Raw genomic sequence first — 26097 nt, 5'->3', positions numbered from 1 at the left:
GCACAGGGTATTAAATAGCGACTGCACATTAGTTATTGCACAAGGTATTAAATAGTGATTGCACATTAGTTATTGCACAGGGTATTAAATAGCGATTGCACATTAGTCATTGCACAAGGTATTAAATAGCGACTGCACATTAGTTATTGCACAAGGTATTAAATAGTGATTGTACATTAGTTATTGCACAGTGTATTAAATAGCGACTGCACATTAGTTATTGCACAGGGTATTAAATAGTGATTGCACAGGGTATTAAATAGTGATTGCACATTAGTTATTGCACAGGGTATTAAATAGGGATTGCACATTAGTTATTGCACAGGGTATTAAATAGCGACTGCACATTAGTTATTGCACAGGGTATTAAATAGCGACTGCACATTAGTTATGGCACAGGGTATTAAATAGCAACTGCACATTAGTTATTGCACAGGGTATTAAATAGCAACTGCACATTAGTTATTGCACAGGGTATTAAATAGCGACTGCACATTAGTTATTGCACAGGGTATTAAATAGCGACTGCACATTAGTTATTGCACAGGGTATTAAATAGCGACTGCACATTAGTTATTGCACAGGGTATTAAATAGCGACTGCACATCAGTTATGGCACAGGGTATTAAATAGCAACTGCACATTAGTTATTGCACAGGGTATTAAATAGCGACTGCACATTAGTTATTGCACAGGGTATTAAATAGCGACTGCACATTAGTTATTGCACAAGTTATTGCAGTTATAGTGCCGCATTGTAAAGTGCGATAGCGGGAGGAATAAATGACCTGCGGAAGCGCTCCTTTTAGAAACAGGGTGTAAAAGTCTTTCACTTAAGGAGCTGCTCAGCTCCTCTACGGTTTGGTGCAGGAGGAAAATTGTTTTGTCCATGATGAGCCTAGGACAGAGGCAGCCTTTCTTATCAGTTTGCTCAGTGTCTTTCGTCCCACTCTGTGCTGCCTGGGCCAAGCAGACAACAGTGCAGAGGAGGGCTGATGCAGCCACAGACTCATAGAAGGTTTTAAGCAGGGGCCTGCTCACTCCTATCTACATGAACACCCAGGTATTTGAAGTTCTCCACAGTTTCTATGTCCTGCCCCTGGAGGTTCATGGGGGAGTGAGGTGGGGGTCTTCTCCTGAAGTCCATCACCTTCTCCTTGGTCTCACTGGTGTTTAAACACAGGTGGTTCTTCTCATACCAGTCCACAAAGTTCAAGATGACCAACCAGTACTCCAGCTCATTCCCCTCTAACACAGCCCACAGTGGCCGAGTCATCTGAGAACTTCTGAAGATTGTAGGTGAAGTCTGAGGTATAGAGGGTGAAGAGAAAGGGAGACAGGGCGATACCCTGGGTACCTTCCTAAAACTGGTGTTAGCATGTTACAAGCAACAAGCTCTGCGTCAGAAAGAGCTTTCAGTGCGAGCACTAATGTTGTATCAGCCCATTGCTCCTGTCTGAAACCAGAAAAGTTTGATATGTTGGGGGTTTTTTTAATCAAAGAACTTATGGTGTGGTGGTAGTTGTACCCATTTAAAAAATGGGTATACAGTGGTAAATATACAGTGGTAACATTGTTATTCCTTTTGGTTTGATTGACTTTTATACTTTTAGAGAAACTGGTAATGGGTTAAAAAATTAAAATGTTTTATTTTTGTTACCCTTTAATGTACATTTTTGAGGATTCAAATTATTATCCATTTTCTACCACGCCTAATCCTGAGTGCGGTCGCGAGGGGTGCTGGTGCCTATCTCCAGCTGTCTACGGGCGACAGGCGGGGTACATCCTGGACAGGTCGCCAGTCTATTGCAGGGCATCAAATTATTATTTTGAATCTTATTACTTATTTAATTAGTATTTTATTGATTTTATAGTAGGCGTTAAGAGAAAGGCCTCCACATGCCTTCAAGTTATAATGTAAAGTGAAACAGCCTTTGCACTTGAAAGAATGCCTTTATGTTAAGAATACAATGGCTGTTCATGTGACAACCTTAACATATATTAACACATTGTGGAATTATAATTAGTGACAGTACTAGTATAAATGTCTTTATTTATCTAATATCATAGACTTTGACAGCATGGGCGTAGGTTTGCATAGGGACCATAGGGACATGTCCCTACCAAAGTTTTGAACCGACCTAATTGTCCCTACCAATAATTGGATGTGAGCAACATGTTTATAATTTACAGCAGTAGTTATAGCAGCAGAGGCTTCTTTTCCTCTCGCAACTCCTCTGCCTGGTCTCTCCTGTCCCTTTCACGTAGCAGCGCATGGAACTGTGCTGCGCTGTTTAACTCTACTCTCATTGGTTGTTCTGCCTTAGGTTCCGCCTTCTCTCTCTCTGATTGGCTGTTTTCTAGTCCGCCTGTGCTTGGAGCTCAAAATTGAAAATGTATTCACACTAGAATGCTGCGGTTACTACAATAAATATTAGGCTACAAAACTAGTCCCAATAAAAAAAATAACATAAAGAAATCAATATCATGTACACTAAAAAACAAAAAACTTTTGTTTTCTTTTATAAAACGAAATATTCTGAGTCAGCCAGGAGTTCTGAAGACTGCTGGAAAAATGGGCAAATAAAGGCAGTAAGCCATCAACATTTCTGATTCTTAGCCACAGCCACCTAAAAAAGAAAATGTGAGGGTTTCCTTTTTATCGATATTTAGTTGCTATTACTGTTTTCATTTTTTGATGACTCTTTGAGGAAGTTCAGGCATAATCATTAGCAGGTGTTATTTTATAATAACAAGCAGTATAACAACAAGAAATGGCATCTAAACATCTGTTATTTTTCGTTTAAAAAGCATAATTAGGGTTCCACATAATAATAGTAATTTAATTGACTATTTATACTTCTAGAAATAGGATAAAGACAAGAACAAACAGAGGAAGAATATTAACATTGATTTTATCTTACATAGATTTCCACACAGTCTATAAGTAAATTAGTACAAACATTAATGTCTGGTAAAAATGCTTGAATCTGGCTGTTTATTTAGGATATTATTAAATTACAGATAAGAGTGTTATATTGTCTTTTATAATTGTTAAAAGTGATTTTATATTTTAATACACTTAGGCTCATTCTCAGTGTTGTGTTTGTAGATGATGTCACAAAAAAAATAAAATAGATATAAGGAGCTATTTAAACAGTCAGACAGTAGCAATATAGGATGATGATGAAAGGTTGTGTTACATTTAATCCTTTACTATTAAAAAATGCACTTATACATTATATGATTATAGGAAACACAGATATCCAGTAATAATGGTGCAGGGCAGCTTGTAGGTGAAGCAGCTGCCCTTCAGTGCTTCAGGTGATGTCTAAATAAACCAGGTGATACTAAAATATTTCCACTTGAGGAGTTCTGGGTGGAGAATATTGACAGACAAAAACAGTTTTTAATCTTATATATATTATATATATATATTTTATTTTTACAATTTTGGTACAATTACTGATCTAAGTGGGTTGCTCTGTCGGGGAAAGGCACATTTTACATTTATATTACTGTATGTTTTAGAGTCTCTATTCTCCAGTTAATTAAATAAATTACATACTAAATTAGTTGACGATTATTGAAATAATCAATTTATATGATTCATTTTTTCAGCCCCAGATATAATACATGAATTGGGCTACACAGAGTAACTACAGCCCAGATGTTTAACTTTTATAGTGAAGTTAATATCTTAATGAATGTATTATTTTACTTGATACAGAGAGAGCATAGTAGGTACAAATATAAGAGTGGGGTTTAACTCTGCACAATTCTACATCTTCAAAAGAAAATACTGTATTTACCTTCTCTCTTAGTGGTTCAAATGAAACCATTTTCAAAGTGGAAAAAAGTCCTAATCCCACATAGATCAGAGCCGGTGATACTTTAAACATTGATAAACAGCCTCTAATGAGTGTAGTGCTTAATTTTTTTTTATTTATGTAGCAAAATGATGCTTTTCTCTTTTAACAATAAATTCCACTTATCAGTACAGATGCTCACTTCGAGCACAAAAAAGGGCATGCAAATTGCATAGCACCAATGACACCCGACCAATATAGTGTCCCTACCAAAGTTCAAATCAAACCTACGCCCTTGTATTAGGGTGACCATATTTTCATTTGGGAAAACCAGGACACCTTGGAGCAGGGGGAGGGGATCTCTGTTCCCATGCATAGAGATGTCTGTGGCATGCACTCACTTAACATAGACCTACGTAATCCTACAATAACATGATATTTACAGTTGATTTATTAAAAATGCTTTTCAGTAAAAGTCAACAGCAATAAATACAATAACAAATTATAATTTTATTCAAAATGTATTTATTAAAAAAATGCTTAACAATTCCTGTAATGAATGAATAGCACAATGAAATAAATAATGTTTCATCAAAACATCCCTCACTTAACCATAAAAGTTAACAATAACTCTCAACTCCCAATAACAGATGATACTCACGCCCCGTCCACACGAAATCAAAACGAACATGAAACGCTAATATTTTCCAGAACGTTTGTCGTAAAGACGGAGACGTAAAATAAATGTGATCGTCCACACGAATGCATGAAAACGCTGCAAAATGTATGCCAGGCCTATAAGTGGCGCTGTGGTGCCAAAGCAAAAATAGGCGAAAAAAGGCAAGGAAATGTTGGGCATGCGCACTAATATTTAGACAACAACCAAACCGGAAAACCCCTAGAAGAAGAACCAAATAGAAAAGATGGCGGCAAGTACGACTGGGTGAACATGTACAAGTCTTGTTTGGACAGATGATGAAGTGGAACTGCTGCTTCGAGTTACACTTGATTATAAAGTCAAAAGACTACAAGAAAGTGTCGATTGGGAGACGTGTCAGTCAAAATACAGCGATATCATGATGGCTTTCCAGGAGCAATATCCACGTGACTCTACAGACCGTGACTTTCCTCATGACTCCACAGCAATTACAAAAGCACAACTGACTGCAAAGATAAAAAATATCAGGGGAAAATACAGAGCAGCGGTGGACAGTGGACGAAAGAGTGGCTTTGGGCGTGTGGTGCTCTTGTTTTTTTGAACTCTGTGAACTCTACGCGCTCAATTGAATCTGGAGTTGAGACGATGGACCTGGACGAGACTTCGACGCAGATGTCGGAGACTTCGGAGCAGCCCGCTGACTCGCCGCAATCTGAAGTCTCAGCCGAAAGTGTTCTGCCTTCTCCAGTAATCAAGCAGCGCAGACAGATGCTGCAGGTAGGTTACATCAACGCCCTACATGTACTTTTTAGAGAACCGTTTTTTCACGACTATAAGGCACATATAAACGTCTTTTTTTCCCCTCAAAACGCCCTATTAGAAATTTAATACAAAATTAACCCTGAGAGTCAGATGTTAAGTTTTATTCCCAGATATAACCAAACTTTGACAAACGTACAGCAAAATAAGTAAAAAAAAACAAAAACTAACAATAACAATCATAAATAAGAAGCAGCTACAGTGTAAAACCCCAGATGCCTTATTGTAAAATTCACCCACAGCCCTCAAAAACGGACTGTAATACTTATACTGGGGGAAAAAACTGTGAACGCTTTATTAGAATCAGTGCATAGTTATTATTGATTGCTATAGTTCACAAAGCAAAGTAAAATACCAAATAGACCTCTGTAAAAGAAAAAAAAGATTCCGTTTTTTTTTTTTTTTCCTTTACAGAGGTCTATTTGGTATTTTAATAGATGTAAATTGCTTGAAATGCCACGTAATGTTCCTTTTTAAATCAACAAACATATGCTAAACTGTTGTCCGTTATATAATGTTCTTATTTCATTTAAGGCCAAGCTGAATAGCCACAGAGGGGATAGGCTGAAGAGGAGGACTCTTGCAGAGACCGCAGAGGAAGATATCCAAATTAAAAGAAGAATGCTTGAGCTGATGGAGCAAACATCAAGGCGCAATCAGGAAAACATACAACAGATTAACACTAATATAGCCAACATCACCAACACCATACAAGATGGATTTTCTTTACTGAGGGAGCTGTTACTCCAGCCTCCACCTGCACGTCACCACAATAGCAACACTGCTTATGGACACTTCCAAGGACACCAACAGTCACACTTGTACCCAAATCCACCATCCAATACAACAGCCCACTTTCACACACCAAGTCAAGCACTTCACTCAGGAAGATGTACACAAACACCCCCACAATCACAAGAACTCTCACAACATAACACACCCTCATTTTCTTACACTCGATCACTTTTTCAAGATGAATAAGTTCATCTCTTGGACAGTTATAATTTAGCACATCACTCGGGTGAATTGTTCAGTTCTTTGAAAAGAACCAAGTTATTTTGTTGTTTTGATGTTGCACAGCCTGGGTTATGTGACCCAGCTTTAACAACTTTTTCACTTTAATAAAAGCCATACTGGAGTGTGCATTTGTTTCATTTATTGAATTTAAACATAACATTCAATATATCTATATTTGTCAATATACAAGTCAAGTTGAACTTTAAGATCACCCACAAATGTCTTGAACTCGGAAGTGGAATCTACAATTTGTAGTTATCAACCTTTTTTTTTTTTTTTTTTTTTTACTCTGGCTAAAGATAATTTTACACAGGTAATAAGAAGGCAGGACTAGTAGTCATACAAATTGTTATATACAAAGTAAATGTAGGAGCTGTTCAAAAGCTTACAAATCTTTCCCCAAATGCAGATCTGCAAGTAAATGTCACAATGCAATATTGCATTTCCACTATCCTAGTTTTTAAGGATCAAGGTACTTCATGACAACTCTTCTCACTCTCTTTCCTTCCCCCTCATTGCAGTCAGTGACGTAGTTGTTGCTCTGTGTGGGAGGCTGAGAGTTCATCTCTCCTTGCATTGTTCCCAACACGGATACTTCGTCCATGGTCTCCTTGGTGGCCTCACAGAAATTATGAAGGACAAAGCAAGAATATATGATGTAAGGCAGGTCAGTCATATTTATGTCCATTGGCCTTCTGAGTGCAGCGAACCTAGCTTTCAGGCGGCCAAAAGCACACTCAATAACCATACGTGCCCTACATAAACAGAGCCCAAAGTACTGCTCTTGTGGCGATGATCCACCATTGGAAAACTCCTTCATCAGATAAGGCAGAAGTGGATATGCTGGTTCTCCAAGGAGGAAGATTGGTATGGGATCTTCATCATCCACAATTGGCCATTTGAGAGTAGGAATCTTGCCGGTTTTCATGAACTGATTTACCTCCGAGTTAGCAAACATGCGTGCGTCATGCACACTACAAGGCCACTTTATAACAACGTCCATAAATCGGTACTTATAATCGCACACCGCCTGGACATTTAGGGTGTGTTTACCTTTTCTATTTATATAGTCCGTGGAGTTGACCGATGGCTGTTTTATTTCAATATGTGTGCCATCAACTGCTCCTAGGCATTGGGGCATTCCATGAGCACGCTGAAAACCGTCGACCAGTCATCCTCTGAAAAGGGTAGTCTGATGTACCGGGGACCAAGGTGAAAGGAGATGGCCCTGCAGGTCTGCCTGACTGTGACGGAAACAGCCTACCGCGATACACCAAAGGTGTTAGCAGTCTTTCGGAGCCTACCCTCGTCACTTAAATAATAAAGCGTCATTGCTACTTTTTTCAGCGGCTCCATAGGTGTTCTCATGTTAGTTTCTTGGCATTCAATGTATGGGCGTATTTCATCGGTGAGCGTGGCAACAGATTGTCGTGACATGCGAAAGTTTGCCTTCCATTCATCGTCCAGAACAGCACCATTAACAAAGTTGTCCCATCAGCTACTGGTTCTGCCAGGCCTCACCCAAAACCTTCGCCTGGTTGCCCTGCGGGTCCATTTCCGTGGTTCAGTCAAATTGAGGTGATGAACTATGTCGTCGATATTGCTCTGTTCTTCCTGGAGATATTCCAGAAGAAGAAGATTCTGCTGTAAGCCTGACAGCAGGGTGAGTAGCATGAGCAGCGACCATTCAACACAGTACGGCTCCATTGTTGTTGTGATACTGTGTCGCGCATGCGTGTTTAGAGGCGACGCTATGACGCATGCGTGTAGGAAAAAAAATGCGGCCACTTTATCCATAGTGCCTGAGGCAGAAAGGTCCATAAAAGTCCACAAAAAACGTGTCAATATTCCTCCATACTGCTCGTCCAATGTATTCCAAGTGTTCTGAGTGGGTAGCGTCCATAATTACTCGAAACGAAGTCATTTAGAATGTTTTTAGAGCATAAACAGTAGTGTATAGGATTTCCTGAAAGCGCGCACCTGCGAGTTCACGACTCTGCGGAAACCGCGGCAGACCAAACCAGATGAAAGTGCGCATTCAGCGTCTGCTCTGCTGATAATGCCAGCATAGAAGAAGAAATGTGCTGTTTACCTGTGCAAAGAAAGAAACAACGAAAGAAAAATGTCTGAGGACTTCAGTGTTGAGGAAGAGCATGAGTTCTTTGCCGAGCTGAATGCGCACTTTCATCTGGTTTGGTCTGCCGCGGTTTCTGTTATTCACTAAGGATTTAAACACTGATATAACATTAGTGTTCACGTGTTCCTCAGATGCTCATTACATTTCCATTACCAAGTATGACCAAGAGTCATTTAGTGGAATCCTGATGTCTATTCGCTGCTAGCTATTTCAAAGAGGGTAAAGAATCATTTAACTAAAGGTTTTTGGTTCTTGATTAAGCAAATCATTCAATAAAACATTATTTGGCCAAATAATGTTTTATTCCCCTCATGGATTTGCATTGTGAATTGGTCTGAAAACATTCCAATTTCTTTGAAATTAGTGAAAAGCTAATTTGATCATGTCCCAAATTATTCCAGATAAACTTTGGTTTCAAACACAGAATCCATCTTAAACTGTAATATGTTTTTCAACTGTTTTCCCCTTCCTCTTTGTACATAGTAGTTAGTTTAGTTTAGTTGAGTTTTGCTAGTCTTAGTTGAGAGTGTTAAACTGGAATACGTTTGACGTGGAGCTGAATGATTTTTGTTAATAAAATCTTATATTTTGAACAGAAGTTGTGGTGAATTCATTCCATGTATGTGCAGAAATAACTGTTTGACCATGATTAGTGCTCCAATCACTCTTTCATCTATTGTTCTAACACACAGTTAGTAGGACTGTGTGTCATAAACACTATATAACAGCTTAAATAATATCTGATTAAATAAGATATTTTACCCCCCTACAGGGGAGGGCAATAAACATCTTAAAGTATCAGAAACATAAATTCCCAGCGGGCTGGGAATAGAATTTAACTATAGAATCACAACAGTTTAATGAAATTATCTCGTTCTCTATTCATCTGACAGGATGAAAGGTGCTGCTTTATATCCACTGATAATCAGTGATGAATGTTGGGTAGAAACAGGTTCTCATTGGGTCATAAAATGATTCCCACTAGTTATCGTGGCTCTATTTACATTCAGCTCTGCAGCCAGTTTTCCAACTATCACTCCAATCAGATTCAGCTTCTTGAACAGAGTTGGAGTTTTTTAACCTCCACTAACTTCCTGCTTTCAGAGACGTTTTTGTCATGATCTGGCCTGTTGGCTCCTCCTTAATTAGTCATTCCTTTCACCTGTCGTTTTCCCTCCCTGCCTAAATTATAATGTATTCCTCTCACCTGTGTCCTCTTGGTTATATTCAGCTCAGCCTGAGCATTCAGTGCCAGATCATTATTTGTCTTTCTGTTAGCCTGTCCGTTAGTTTTGTTCCTTGGTTCGTGTCCTGGATCCTAGCTGCCAGTGGAGAGAGCGTTTTGTGTCTGTCTCATCTCCTAATTGTCCACTGTTCCTCCCCGCGCGGAGTCCTCTGGATTTTTGGCTCTATATGTGGGGAGGTTCAGTTTTTATCCCAGTAAGCCTGGCTCCAAGGTGGAGACCAGTTTAAAGGTCTTGCATCAAGTTCTGGTTCCACGTCCAGTCTCGGCTACCCTCTGCCACTGCGCCTGCTCATCTGCACCTGATCCTGTCTGCTCCTGTGCGTGACCACCTGGTCACGCTTCCAGACCCTGTCAGACTCTGAACCCTCCTGGGAAGTTGTGGATGCCTGGAAGTCTGGATCCTGCAACCCGTTCTGTTCCTGATTGATCTGGATCCTGTTCCATCCTGTCTGTTCTGGATCCCTGACCAGGATCGCCTTCCAGCATCACCTCTGGGACTGCAGCACTGGGGACATTCATGGACTTGACTGTTAAACCAGGTAAGTGGCAAACTCAGATAATCATCTTCTGTCAGATGATCTTGGTCACTTACCTGTTTCTCCTGCAGAAAGTCTGAGATTGGGCGGTGCCCCGCTCCCCATCCTGCAGTACCTGCGGGCCACAGCTCCTCTTTAGTTTTTGTTTTATTTAATAAACTTTTTTTGAACTTTCCTACTGACTGTCTCTCCTTGAATACTGGGTCCATCTGTCCAGCTGTAAGGTCTGAGCTCCTCTCTCACCTGCTGTCTTTACTGATCCTCCATTTCCTTCCACATCCACATCCATCAGTCGCGAACCCTCGAATAATATATTTAGAATGAAAATGTAAATATAAAATCAGGGTTGTTTTAAAAAAAATTACCTGCTTTGCTAATATATTGTCCTTCAATAACATCAGTACAGAAATATCCTTCCAGAGCTTCACAAACTGTATCTGATGATCGTGAACATTTGATTTTTAGCCTCAGACCAGAACCTGCAAACATTGAACAAAGTTATAATGAGAGAAAACACTGATACTGAGATTAGCTTTTTTATTATTTTCCTTGAACCTTAAAGACCATTCTCACCACTGTGCTTCTCTCTTTGTATTTTCTTTTCTTTAAATTTTTAACCTTAAGACTTTAATATAAGATAAATAGGTAGTGCATTGGTTTTCAAGAAAAGTGAACAAGAACCCGAGAAGGAAACAGAAGTAGACCAATAATTCTCTGGGTTACCAGCAGGGGGCAGCATGTTGAGGAGCGTGTAGCCCAACTATTCTTCACATAAAGCATCAGAATCTGAATGAGCCACAAAACCAACTAGATTTAGCTGACTGAGCAGTGGAATAAAAAAACAATGTCTGGGGAAGCATGTTTATCTGTTTCACATTGATTTGTAGTAAGAGGGACAAAAATGGCAAAAATAAATCTGAAAGTAAATTATGAAAAAGACTATTTTTGTTGTATTTATGCATTTTTATTATGTTTCCACTTTTTTGTGCATGTACACATTTATTAATTCATTTATTTCTACTTTTATTCTTTAATCCCCATATAATTTTTTTTTATTTCTAAATTTCCACATTTATTTATTTCTAGATTTCTGTCTCTGTTTGTTAATGAGGTTGGTGGTTCTAACATTTATCTTCAGCGTGATTGGTTTACTGGGTGAATTAGACAGAAACTATTTATACATGGATAAATAATATTGCATAAAATGGAAAACAGGATTTAAACGGTTACCGGAAAGGGAGCCTGTATTAATTAGTGGAATCAAAATACAAATAATATAATGTATCTATGGAATTTGTTCTACTTAACAGTGGCTAATGAGACCTTATATGCAGCCTGTTTGTTCATTTTTCTAAAATCTCTGTCCTCCTCGGCTCAGCTCAGCATCTCTGAGTAGCAGAAAAAACAGAAAAATATTCTGGCCAACAACTGAGGCAGCGCGGGCAGAGCCTTCAGCATCAGCAGCTGAGAAGCAAGTAGAGACACAGCAGGTGAAAGATGATGAACAGTAGAGCAGGAGGAGAAGGTTCAGTTCCAGGTTTTCTCTGAGGTCATGATGTGATGGTCTGTTAGGATTTATTCAGACATCCTTCTGCTCTGCATCCATGTATGAATCGTTTGCTTCTGTCTGACCCTCCCAGTTAACCAATAATGCTAAAGACAAATATTAGAACCACAGAGACAGAAATGTGGAAATAAAAATAAATAGTAGTAGAAATAAATGAAGGAATAAAAAATTGTTTCAAAAGGAAAAAAACAAACAAAAATAAATACATAGAGAAATACAACAAAGCAAAATTTAATTATTTTAGTTTTATAAAATTTTATGTGTATTTATATATATAATGGTGCATACTTATATTCATTTCTATATTCTTTATCTGTTCATTTATACATTCATATCTGTATTTATTCATTTTCTTTCCTCATTCATTAACCTTTCCTCAACTTTAACCAAGCCCACACCTTCAAACGTTTGTTTAATGCTGCAGCTGGAAACACAGAATAAAAATAAAATCAAGGTAGACACCCTTTTTCTGTCTGCAGGGAGGGAGCAGCTTTAGGAGTTTAAAGGGATAGTTCGGGATTTTTGACATGAATCTGTAGGGCATCCCCATCACCAGTGTCATGCAATCACACTGACTTACCCCTGGCAGCATCCTGTGAGCAGAGTTCTCGTCCAGCTTTGGTCAAGCCGAAAGTAGTCCGGCAGGTTTGCTAGACCCAGAGAAATAAAACGTTTCTCTTCCCAAAACATTATGTGTTCAAAAGAGTGATATTTTTGCATCCCAAAAACATTGTAGTGGAAAAAGTCACATGTCGTTATCACTTGGTCCTATTTTCTCTCTGTTCGTATCAGTGCGCGCCGTCATTCAGACAGCGAGCTCAACTTTTTCAGCTCATTTCAGTGCTAACTTAGCAGCTGCGTTTACAAGCAACGCCACCGAGCTAGCTTTAGAGCTAACCAAGTTCATTAGACATTTACAAGATAGTATTTGATTATATTTATATAAAGCCGGGTGTGTAAAAATGGTGAAGGCTTGCGATTATCCTGGTTGTGCCAACAAAGATGATGGTAAATCGACTCTCAGTTTTCATCGTTTTCCTCTGACGGACGTTGCGGTCAGGCAACTTTGGCTACTCGCTGTGGGATTCCATGTTGACACCAGACTGGCAAAAATTAAAAAGCTCCGAGTTTGCAGTGCTCACTTCAGCGAGGACGACTATGCGTCTTCATGCCCAAGACATACGAAGAAAAGGATTTTGAAGAGCTCTGCTGTTCCTGCAACACTGGTAAACAAAACTACAAATTATTTTATGTAGCAGCCGTGCGTAGCCTAACGGTGATGCGCCAGGGTTATGCAAAAGCGTGTTGAGAATATTAATCATAAAACATAATCAATCACTCGGTGTCATAGTATTAGTGATGCTTACTAAACAGGGCTGTTTCAATCATCTGCAACTATGATTACGCTGACGTACGAGTAGGCTACCTACTCCATGGTTTCAGTCAGTGTACAATCTGCTAGAGGGCTCTAGGCTGTGACAAACTGGGCTGTCGGTTTCAGCTACTAACTCTCGAAGTAGCAGACCAGGGACGTCCGGAGCTCTGTATTTTAATATTATTTCGGTGCGCAAAGGGACTTCAATTTTGACTCATCTGCGTCTTCCTTGAAGACAAAACTTCTAAAAGTTTGCCGAGTACGCAGGTCTACCCTGGTTTAGTTGATGAGAGGCAGCCCAGTGTGACGGTATTCTGCTGTCGTCGGCCATGAGCATCACAAAGCCTTGAGTGAGTCCCACACGTGCTGTTTGCATGAAGTGCCATTTGGAAACAGGTCAAAACAGGACATGAAGAACACAAAGCTTTTTCTTTGAAATTGGATAAATGTATTGACCACTCTGAAAGACAAAGTGCTCCTTAGTGAAATTCTGCATAAACATATGTCACCGTTATTTGTAGAAAGTGAATGCTGATGTTATGTTACTGTTACTGTTTCTAAAACCTGACTGAGATACCTGAAATCCACAATGCAAAAAATGGTGTGTTTTCAAAGGCATGTGCTCCTGTTGCAATGGCTGAAACGGCACAATCTGAGGCCGCAACCTCTGAAGAAGAGCCAGCTCTTCAGTCAACCCCCCTGAAGTCCAGATTGGACAAGCAACAGTTCCAGATGATGCTCACCAGCCCAGCTGATGCTGGTCCAAGCAAAAAGCCATCGACTTCAGGAACATACATAGCCCTACCTCCTACCGGGAGACTGTCACAGGTAAGCCCATATTTTTCTACACGTTTAGTCTGAATAAAAAGCTAACAATTTCATATGATCAAAATACTGTATGATCATGAAGCCCTTTGCACACTATAAGTAAGTGCAGCCAGTCAGCCAATTTACTGTACTTTGACTTCTCTGTATTCTTTTTCTATATTTATAGTCAGAAAACCCTAGCTCAGATGTTGCACCTGAGACCCTGGATACCACCATGACATCCATAGAGACACCTGTGGACAGAGATGACAGCACATTCCTTCCATTGAGCAGTGATGACACATCTACAAGATCATCTTCCTCAGACAACATTGCGGGAGCAGAAAGGAGAGGCGACTGGTCTGAGAGGAAATGGATTGTGAACGAGTCATGCCTAATGGAACTGTTTACAACTTGTCACACATGCGGGATATCCATTTGTGAGAAGAAGATCACCAGCCGTGGATCAAAAATTACAATAGAATGGACATGCATCAATCACCATACGGGAGTGTGGCAGTCCTGTCCTGATGTCCGTGGAATACGTGAGAACAAGGCTGATCTTCTAAACTTACAACTGCCAAAGAAAAGATCATACTATTCACTGCAGTCCACCTATATGATACCTGTTATTCAAGAAGCCTACACCGAGATGCAAGAGGAGATTTTGCCAGAACTCAGGGAAACTGAAGCTGCTGGTGGACACACAGATATCTGTGGTGATGCAAGGTGGATATTCCCATAATGGATCATGCAGTATATGTAGTTAGTTGTCCTGTTACATTATAATTCACATCAAATCATGTTTGCCATCACTCCACAAGTAACTTCCTTGTTTGTCTTCTACAGATCTGATTCCCCGGGTTACAGTGCCAAGTACACCTGTTACAGCTTTATGGAAGATGCAACAAAGAAAGTCATCATGTCAGATCTAATTCAGGTAAAGTATGAATAGTTTTGCCAAGTAAGTTATTGAGTGTGTTTTATCACTTTGTTCTGCTTTTCACAGGCCTCTCTGCATGTTTGTTCTGTATTTCCTGTTACAATGATCAATACAGGTAACTGAGGCTACCAGTTCAACAGCAATGGAGCCTGTTGGTTTCCGGAGGGGCCTGGATCGTCTGCTGGACTCCGGCGTTGGTGTTTACGTGGTTACTACTGACCGGGCTCCATCAATACGGAAGATCATGAGGGAGTCCTATCCTGAGCTTAGGCATCAATTTGACCCATGGCATGTTGCAAAAGGTACCATTAGTTGGGCATTATACACTGCTTCATTTTGTGAAATCTTCACGTTTGAACCTTTGCATAAGTCTATTGTAATGCTATTACAGTTGACAAAATAATTTATACATTTATTTTCATCTTTTATGCTTTATTTAGGTATAAAGAAGAAGGCAACTGCATTGGCAAGGAAGAAAGAAAACCGGGACCTGCAGCCATGGATCAAGTCTCTGGCAATCACTTTTGGTGGTCGTGCAGTTCTTGTGGTGGCGATGAGAAGGTGATGCTCATAGACATGTTGTTATGCATAACGCAGTACTGTTATTTCTTCAATACAACTAGTTCTTTTCATTCATGAATTTGCCAAGCTGTTTCATAGTGATGTTTTGGAGCCAACACGGCTCCAAAACAGAAAAGGAACACCACAACAATGCAATGTAACTTCAAGTTACTTACACTTCTGTGATACCAGCCTGTCCAGTTCGGAAGCAACGCTCATTGTGAATCCATTTTTCCTACTGTTGTAAAAATTTAGCAAGCAATGGTTAGAAATTAGAAATAAAAACGAAACCCTTAGAAGCTGATGATGATCTATACACGTTGAACATTTGTTTCACACAAAAGCATGTTTAGATATGAATACTCTGTGTCTAAAATGTACCTGAGAAAATTGCTAAGCAGTGTCTAATTGTCCTCAAATAGGAGTTGAAACACCGGTGGACCTCTATCCTTTACCATGTGTGTGGTATCCACCGCTGGGAAGAAAATGACCAGGAGTACAGATGTCGCCACGAAGACATCAGCGAGGAGCAACAACGACGAAAGAAATGGCTGGAAAAGGGGTGTCCTGCCTGGAACACTCTGAAGAGTGTTGTACTGGACAAAAATCTTTTGAGAGACCTAAGTGAAATGACTTTGTTCAAGCATACAGGTAAGTGTGGATAAACTTCTAGGCAGTAGGTTGAATACATTTTCCCTAAACGAGTAAGAATATCTCAAAGGGAAATATTTTTGTGTGTCACCTTTCCTTTGAGAAAACATTAGTTTTGCATAATGTAAACACTGTACTATTGTATATGTTTATTTTCTCTCAGGGGCCCTTGAAGTGTTACACAGCTCCATGCTGAAGTACGCGGAGAAGAGGCGCCATTTTACATATGTCACCATGCAGGCAAGGCTCCAGCTGAGTATAATTGACCACAACCACAATGTTGGCCGTCAGCATGACCGTACTCAATCTGGTGAGTACACACACACCCACACACCCACCCACACATACACACACCCACACATACACACACACACACACACACACAGCTATTGAAAGAAATACCATTTCAAAAACATTGTTATTATTATTGTGATTTCACTACTTATTTACAGTATGTATTGAAGTAAAAAAAAACTTGATTGTTTACTTCTATAAACCAGTGAAATGCCCAAATAATTTGTAAATAATTTGTAGAAAATCAGAAAAACAGTAGAAAATGTAGAAAACAGCAAAACTTCTATAAGTAAAACATTTGGAACGTCTGAAGTAAAATTTTTAAAACAATTGCTGTGCATCCGCTGGTTCTTTGAAACCTGCATATGGTGATGGATAAGTTCTTCTTATTAGCTCCACCACACAGGAAGGAAGAACTCTCCTGTTGCCTGGACCAAGCTTCTCTCCTTTTAGACCCCATTCCATGACGATGCGATAGGCGATCAGCCTGTACTGTCTGAAATAGTAAACAACACAAGTTGGTGCATACTTGATATGACAATACAATGTGTGTGTTGGTGAATTTGAAAGCACTTGGTCAGATGTGATGTTGTGCTGTGTTAGAATACATTTAGATAAAGTGAATGAAACAACGTTTTTATCATGAAATTGTAACATTTATAGTGTTTGGATAATAAATACTGCTTAGGACAATAGGCCTATTGTAAAGTGGGAGAGGCCTACAGACATGGTAAAGCTCAGGAGGCTGTCTTACAAATCTTGAAGGAAATGAAATAATAAAGCTAGGCCTATGCAACACCCTAATGTTATTACATTATTATGACAACTCATATTCCTATGTCCTAGCCTATTTCTAGAACACTACTAAATACACACATGATGTCCTAACAAGTCAATGCCTGAACACTTTTATAACGTTCTAAAATATAAACAACCTCCATGCCTACAACATCTAAGTGAGGAGTCAACACTTACTCTGCAGACAACTGACCATCGGGTCCAGCTGGTCTGGGACGCTTCTTCCAGTTGATCTTGGGAACATGGAAGAACGTTCTCAGGACCCCTTCATTGAGGAGGGCAGGGAAGTCGCTGTTGTTTGTGATGCAGACAGCAGCTGCTGCAACTCCGACATCCTCATCAATTGAAAGGTTCTGTATCTCGGGCATTACTAAATCCCACTCGTGTCAACAGTAGCATTCCACCTCTGTCTGCATTAATTCGCACTTGAAACAAGTGCACCATGATTTGTCGGCCACCCTGGATATCGCAGCTCCAGCTGTGGCTCCTGCGGCTCCGGCTTCAGCTTCCATCACAACTCTGTCCACCTCTCTCTTTCTGCCCGATCTAACTCCATTTGTCGAAGTTCATCGTCAGTGTACTCGGGTTCATAAAGATATCCCTTTGGCTCTAAGTGGAAGTCGATGTTTTCCTCGTCGCTCTCGTAGTCAGACATCTTCCCCAAGAGTAAACAATCGCGAATCAAACAGGTAGGCCCTAGCTGTCAGGTCATGGTGTCGCGCGCACTGATACGAACAGAGAGAAAATAGGACCAAGTGATAACGACGCGTGACTTTTTCCACTACAATGTTTTTGGGATGCAAAAATATCACTCTTTTGAACACATAATGTTTTGGGAAGAGAAACGTTTTATTTCGCTGGTCCTAAAAACCTGCCGGACTACTTTCGGCTTGACCAAAGCTGGACGAGAACTCTGCTCACAGGATGCTGCCAGGGGTAAGTCAGTGTGATTGCATGACACTGGTGATGAGGATGCCATACAGATTCATGTCAAAAATCCCGAACTATCCCTTTAAGATACTTCAGTTTATTTATCAACTCATCCATATTTTCAACAGATCTGTCATCCAGAGCTATTATACCTCTAATACCTCTGCTTCTCATGGTCTATTCACTATTAAAAAAATTGTCAGATTAGTGTAACAGGCTAATTTACCAGTAGATAGATGGTTGTTATATTGTTTACTCGGAGGTTCATTTTTTTAAAGGACTGCAGGATTTTCTGTAATGGCAGACACCATCTTGCTGACATTGAAGGAAGGAATCTTATCAGCGACTGGAAGTGATCACCTGGAAATGAAAGAAAATCATAAATCAAACTGACGTCTTCATTTCACTAAACTATCTATCTATCTATCTATCTATCTATCTATCTATCTATCTATCTATCTATCTATCTATCTATCTATCTATCTATCTATCTATGTCTGTAACATTTTGTATTTAAGATGTATAGGAAAAACCCAATTTGGTCTGTCAATATCCACAACTCCATCCATCCATCCATCCATTATCTGACACACTTGTCCAGAGTGGGGTGCTGGTGTCTATCTCCAGCAGTCAATGGATTAGAGGCGGGGTCCACCCTGGACAGGTCGCCATCCATCGCAGGGCAACACAGAGACACAAAATCATTCAGACACACACTCACACCTAAGGACAATTTAGAGAAGCAATTAACCTAACAGTCATGTTTTTGGACTGTGAGAGGAAACCAGAGTACCCGGAGAGAACCCACGCATGCTCAGGGAGAACATGCAAACTTATTTGCAGCCCTAATAGATGTAAGCCCTAATAAGACACTGTGTATATTTTAGGTCCAAAGAATTTAAAATCCTCCTCCTGAGGAAAATACGAGGATGTTTATTATGGCTGTATTATCAAAAGGTGTATTGACATTACTCTAGATCAGGCATCCCCAACCTCGGTCCTCGAAGCTGTCCTGCAGGTTTTAGAGGTTTGATTGCTCCAGCACAGCTGGTTTTAATTGAAAGCTGATGGTTTTAATTGCTTTTGGTCTACTGCAATCATTATAATCTGCTGTGCTAAAGCAGGGAAACCTCTAAAACCTGCAGGACAGGGATGCCTGATCTAGATCATTACAGTGTTTAGCTCCTCGTTAAAGATAAAAAAGCAAAGTTCAGACATTTAAAAAGGTTCAACCTGGATAGTTTTTTATAGGTTTACAGACCTTTATTTTCTCCCCACGAATCGTGATTTTCCAGCGCTTCTTTAAGTCTCCTCTTCATTTAAGGCAGCATCTAACTGTTCCTGTTCTCTAAAATGTCGCCGTGTCAATTTTAAGGAAATAGACTTTAGAAAAACAACCTGCTCTGTGAAAAAATAAGAGACACTTAGATCTACAGGATCGATTTAAGTTTTATATTTTAAGTTTCATATTTCTGTACTTACCAGAGACGTGGCTCTGCATCACCAGCTTTTCATGAATTATACCTAAGGTTTATATTTTAAAACCTGATTGACCTGATTGGAGAAAACGGAAGTGTCCAATTTTCATGCAGACTAAAGATCATGTGGGCAAGACCGCAGTTGTTCTACTTCCCATAAAAAATTAGTGAACTAAAGTTCTTTTTTAGAAATAAATAAACCCAAAACGGTACACTTTTAACCGGACCGAGGCGAAGGTGGATATTGGATATTCAAGCTCCACGTTGTCAGCGGGATCAAGCTCACGGTTGATCCCATTGATGGACTGAGATTTCGGCCAGCGTCTCTCAGCTGCTCCCTCCTCCTGCTGTGGTGCAGTTAGGGACAGAAAACTAATTTTTGTTTCAAGCAGGCTTGTACGGAGCCCCTCTGATGACATGGTCAAAAAAAAATTTTTATTGTGGCCACGAAGTAGTATTTCGTGGCTACGCAATAAGTTTATCGTGCGCACGAAATACTTATTAATAATATTAATATCATTCCTGGACAACTGGGTAAGCAAATCGAGCGCGCCTTCTCTAAGGTCTAAGGCGCGCTCGATTTGCTTACCCAGTCGGTCTCCGTCAGTCACGTGACATTTGTTGCTAAGACGCCATTTTAGGTGGAAAAGGCGTAGTGTAAACAACCGCAGCATAGCTAAACGAAGGACTAAAGGCCCGTTTACATAGCAGCCTGTCCAAGATAAGTAATTACAGTTAACATAAGCCTGAAAACAGGGGCGGATTTATTGATATTATTAATAAGTATTTCGTGCGCACGAAATACTACTTCGTGGCCACAATTAAACATTTTTTTTGACCATGTCATCAGAGGGGCTCCGTAGGCTTGAGAAATGAAAATAAATAAATTCCTTATCTTGCGGTCAGGTATTATGAAACTAATCTAAAAGCAAGTTAATATAACATATGTAAGGCACACTTGTTTTTATTCCATTATAAGCCATTTTAACATTTTTGAAATATTCTAGAGACAAAAATTGGGATTTTTCTTCAATAGCTTCCAGGTCATGTGACCCACTGACTCAAGGCTAAATGTACCACATAAGACTAAGGGGGTGCATTAGCGTTAAAAGCTTCTATTAAAGGGATAGTTCGGTATTTTTGACATGAATCTGTATGGCATCCCGATCACCAGCGGCATGCAATCACACTGACTTACCCCTGGCAGCGTCCTGTGAGCAGAGTTATCGTCCAGTTTTGGTCAAGCCGAAAGTAGTCCTGCAGGTTTTTAGGTACAGTGAAATAAAACGTTTCTCTTCCGCGGCGGAGGGAGACATGGCTGTTGTTGGGCTCGCTGTCTGAATGACGGCGCGCACTGATACGAACAGAGAGAAAATAGGACCAATTGATAACGACGTGTGACTTTTTCCACTACAATGTTTTTGGGATGCGAAAATATCACTCTTTTGAACACATAATGTTTTGGGAAGAGAAAAGTTTTATTTCGCTGTTCCTAAAAACCTGCAGGACTACTTTCGGCTTGACCAAAACTGGACGATAACTCTGCTCACAGGACGCTGCCAGGGGTAAGTCAGTGTGATTGCATGCCGCTGGTGATCGGGATGCCATACAGATTCATGTCAAAAATACCGAACTATCCCTTTAAATTCAATCTGATGACCAGCAGATGCGAAGTTCAGCCATTGTCCAACAGCGCCCTCCAGTGGCCACCAAATATTTTACAAATTAGGAGAAACAAAAAACACATTCCCATTTCCTGATATTAAATGTTGTATTTCAACCCTTTACGAGGAGAATTTTTTTTACCACGTGCATTTAGAAAGATTCATTAGAGATTAATTCCCATTAATCTACTCACATAGTCTTACATCCAGTCCTGGAATCTTGAATGTTTTTCACAAACTTATACCCAGCCAGGGGAGGATCTAAGATTCTAGGAGATCAGGGGTTTAGCCCTGAAGGTGAAGATGAGAGAGTAGACTTTCTGGTTAATCCCGTTCTAATGTAAAATGTGACAGATTACTGGATTAAAGAAATTTCTAGTATACTACATGCTATATACATAAGAATTCCCCCTTAATTTACCTACAAGTCTTTAACTGTGTTTATTCCTCTCTTCATCAACAGCAAACTCTTTGGATTTGGTGGCATTTGATCATTATTTTCCAGAGTTATGAGAGGGGAATCATAGATTTTAGCCAAACAGGCTCTAACCAGAGTAGAGAAAGCGTTGCACAACTGAGCAAGAAGATAAGTACATTAGAGTCTCTAGTTTGAGATACAGATGCCTCACAGATCCCCTACTGGAATCTTTATTAAATAGTACCCGCAGTAGCTTGTTTGTGCTGTCCTCTGAAGGGAGTAGTACACACCGTTGTAGGAAATCTTCGAATTTCTTAGCAACTTCTCGCATGGAATAGCCTTCATTTCTAAGAGCAAGAATAGACTGTTGAGTTTCAGATGAAAGTTCTCTTTTTGTGGCCATTTTGAGCGTTTAATTGACCCAACAAATGTGATGCTCCAGAAACTCAATCTGCTCAAAGGAAGGTCAGTTTTATAGCTTCTGTAACGAGCTAAACTGTTTTCAGATGTGTGAACATGATTGCACAAGGGTTTTCTAATCATCAATTCACCTTCTGAGCCAATGAGCAAACACATTGTACCATTAGAACACTGGAGTGATAGTTGCTGGAAATGGGCCTCTATACACCTATGTAGATATTGCACCAAAAACCAGACATTTGCAGCTAGAATAGTCATTTACCACATTAGCAATGTATAGAGTGTATTTCTTTAAAGTTAAGACTAGTTTAAAGTTATCTTCATTGAAAAGTAAAGTGCTTTTCCTTCAAAAATAAGGACATTTCAATGTGACCCCAAACTTTTGAACGGTAGTGTATATTAATGATCAAAGGATCAAAATAAATTTATTGGGACTGGAAGAAATAAATGGTGTCACCTGAAGTCCAATATGGCCGCCAATGTTTAAGATGGTGGCTATTACGTGATAAGAAAAACATTAGTTTTCGTTTTTTTTCCAAAAAGTTCTGCGATAATCTTGACTGAAAATTTGAAGAATTTCTGAGAGAAGTGTTTTTATTTCTGCTTATAATGTGATACATAGTATTCATTTAAGATGAAAAAGATAAATATTTAAAACAAACAGGTCAGTCATCCTCAAACACACATATTTTGATGAAAATGACCTCTAATGGCTGGTGTGAGACACACAGGAAGGAGAGTTTCAGTTCTGGGAGTTTGTGTTGTCAATGGAATTGGTGAGTTATTTTTCATTGGTCAGGTCTTCAAGAGACAGTAACAACTTAGATTTTCTAGCATCGTCCGCTCTTATTCCCTTCTTCTTTGCAAACGATGATGTGAAGTATATGTGATGGCTCCCCATTCACCTAAGAGACATGGTTTCTTTGGAGCAAAATCATCCTAAGATTTTCAGTGATTTCATTTATTTTTAGCTGGGAACATTTGTGGTTCACAAAACTCACAGGGAGCTCTCAGGAATAGCCATTGATCAAGCTCTTGGGCAGGTCAATGCGGTTGCTAAGGTGATGCTGGTGCCATTGGAGTTACTGAGGATCCATCTGCATTGAGGCGGTAGAAGATTTCTGGGCTAGAAGTTATCCAGTTAGTCAAATACCAGGAGTTTGCATCTCAGAATAATGAGGCAACTTAAGATTTGGGAATCATGAGCCTAAAATTCAGTCCCAGAAGTTCCTCATTGACAAGGTCCAGAAGTTCAATTCAGTTCAATACAGTTCATTTCTATAGTGCCAATTCACATCATGCCATCTCAAGGCACTTTACATTTCACCAGATTATTCAGTCAGATCGATTTAAAGTTTACTATCATAGGAAAACCAGGTGATTGCATCAACTCATTGACTCAAATGCAATCCCTCACACTAAGCATGCTTGTAGCGACAATGGAGAGGAAAATCTCCCTTTCAACAGGAAGAAACCTCCAGCAGAACCAGGCTCAGTGTGAGCGGCCATCTGCTGAGGCCGACTGGGGTTCAAGAAGACAGAAGCAGAGATACAAAAAGGTAAGGGTAAAGGCTGTAAAAGGCGGCCCCGTCTAGGAAACACACAGCCAGGCAGTCGTGCTCCGAGCCAGCTCCCATGTCAGAGGATGAAGAGAGCACATCCAGTTAGTCACAGTCAGAGAAACAGGACTACACTGGAAAACAGGCTGATCTCCAGCATCCATAAAAAAAGGTGTTGATGGAAGCAGCACAGCTGATGTTTCTCTCCAGGATGGAGTCACAGCCAAACAGGAACAGAAGAGGCAAAGCTACTCTGAGAAAAAGCAGAGAGAGCAGAACGTTAGAGATGGAAGATTCTGCAGATTGGGAAAATAGAGACAAAATGAAGCAGAATGATGAAATGGGGGTCCCTATGTCCTCCAGCAGTCTAAACCTATAGCAGCATAATTATAGAGATAGCTCAGGATAACCTGAGCCACTCTAACTATAAACTTTATCAAAAAAGAAAGTTTTAAGCCTAGCCTTAAAAGTAGACAGGGTGTCTGCCTCACGGACTAAAACTGGTAGTTGGTTCCACAGGAGAGGAGCCTGATAACTAAAAGATCTGCCTCCCATTCTACTTTTAGAAATTCTAGGAACCTCTAGTAAACCTGCAGATTGAGAGCGAAGTGCTCTGTTAGGAACATAAGGAACAATCAGATCTCTGATATCAGATGGAGCTTGGCCATTTAAGGCTTTATATGTGAGAAGGAGGATTTTAAATTCTATTCTGGATTTAACAGGAAGCCAATGAAGAGAAGCCAGGATAGGAGAGAAATGATCTCTCTTTTTAATTTTCATTAGAACTCTGGCTGCAGCATTTTGGATCAGCTGAAGGCTTTTAACTACAGTTTGTGGACTTCCTGATAGTAAAGAATTACAATAGTCCAGCCTTGAAGTAACAAATGCATGGACTAGTTTCTCAGCATCACCCCTGGACAGGAGATTGCTCATTTTTGCAATGTTCCTCAGATGAAAGAAGAATATTCTAGAAACCTCTTTGATATGGGATTTAAATGACAGGTCCTGATCAAAAATAACACCAAGATTTTTTTACTTTATCATCTGAAATCAGTTTAATCCCATCCAAATGAAGTGACTGACTAATCAGCTTATTTATCAGAGACTCTGGTCCAAAGACTATAACTTCTGTTTTGTCTGCATTCAGAAGCAGAAAGTTAAGAGTCATCCAGGTTTTTATGTCTTCAGACATGCCTGTAATCTATGTAATGGGTTAGCTTTATCTGGATTATAGACAGATATAGCTGGGTATCAACAGCATAACAGTGGAAACTAATCCCATGCTGTCTAATAACTTTACCAATTGGGAGCATGTATAAAGTAAAGAGAATTGGTCCTAGCACTGATCCCTGTGGTACTCCACAGGTAACCTTTGAGCACGTTGAAGATCTATCATTAACATGAACAAACTGAATTCGATCAGATAGATAAGATTTAAACTAGTCTAGTGCTGTTCCTTTAATTCCAACAAAATATTCAAGTCTTTCTAAAAGAATATTATGGTCAACTGGATCAAATGCAGCACTGAGATCCAACAGGACGAGCACAGATACAAGTCCATTATCTGAGGCCATGAGAATATCATTAGTGACTTTCACCAGAGCTGTTTCAGTGCTATGATGAACTCTAAAGCCAGACTGAAACTCTTCAAAAAGTTCATTATGGTGGAAGTAATTGCACACTTGTTTGGCAATTACTTTATCAAGAATTTTAGATAAGAAAGGAAGATTGGATATAGGTCTATAATTGACCAAGCCATCTGGGTCAAGAGACAACAGCAAAGGTTTAATTACAGTGACATTAAAAGCCTTTGGTACATATCCCTGTAACAGAGATAGATTAATCACATCTAACATGGAGAAGGAGATCAAAGGGAATACCTCCTTAAATAACCTGGTTGGACCTGGATCTAACATCCAAGTTGAAGGCTTAGATGAAGACAATAGTTTTGCTAACTCTGAAAGTTCAACTGGGTCAAAGCAGTCTAAACCCGGTTCAGATTCTATGACCACCTCAGATGCTGCCCCACCTTCCAGAGATAAACCAATCATAGTTAGAGGAGTGTTAATGGTCTTATTTTTAATGAGATCAATCTTATTCATAAAGAATCCCATAAAATCATTACTGCTAAGAGCAGGTGGAAAGGACGTTTCAACAGAGCTATGGCTCTGGGTGAGTTTGGCAACATTATTAAAAGCATATCTAGGATTATTCTTATTCTCCTCTATTAATGAGGAGAAATATGCTGCTCTTGCTTTACAAAGGGTCCTCTTATACAGCAGTAGACAATTTTTCGAGACTAGGTAGGATTCCCGCAGGCCTGTGGAGTGATATTTTCTCTCCAGTTTCCTGAAACTTTGCTTCAAAGTGCACAGCTCTGGATTAAACCAATGGGCCAGTTTTCTATTTT

The 26097-nt window shown here is 39.7% G+C and overlaps 1 protein-coding gene across 1 annotated transcript; it reads left to right on the top strand.

Moving 5' to 3' along the window:
* Positions 1–12713: 12713 nt before the first annotated feature.
* LOC119778523 lies at positions 12714–15479 on the top strand. Its single transcript, XM_038277788.1, has 6 exons — positions 12714–13015; positions 13780–13992; positions 14159–14700; positions 14821–14911; positions 15030–15216; positions 15355–15479. The coding sequence occupies exons 1-6, from the start codon at positions 12752–12754 to the stop codon at positions 15477–15479; spliced, it is 1422 nt and encodes a 473-aa protein (XP_038133716.1). The 5' UTR covers positions 12714–12751.
* Positions 15480–26097: the final 10618 nt, after the last annotated feature.

The sequence above is a fragment of the Cyprinodon tularosa genome, unplaced genomic scaffold, assembly GCF_016077235.1.
Source record: "Cyprinodon tularosa strain WSP-4 unplaced genomic scaffold, ASM1607723v1 ctg1345, whole genome shotgun sequence".
In the NCBI taxonomy this organism is placed as follows: domain Eukaryota; kingdom Metazoa; phylum Chordata; class Actinopteri; order Cyprinodontiformes; family Cyprinodontidae; genus Cyprinodon; species Cyprinodon tularosa.
Note: the sequence above shows the minus strand (reverse complement) of the source record. Positions and strands in the feature narration are given on the sequence as shown.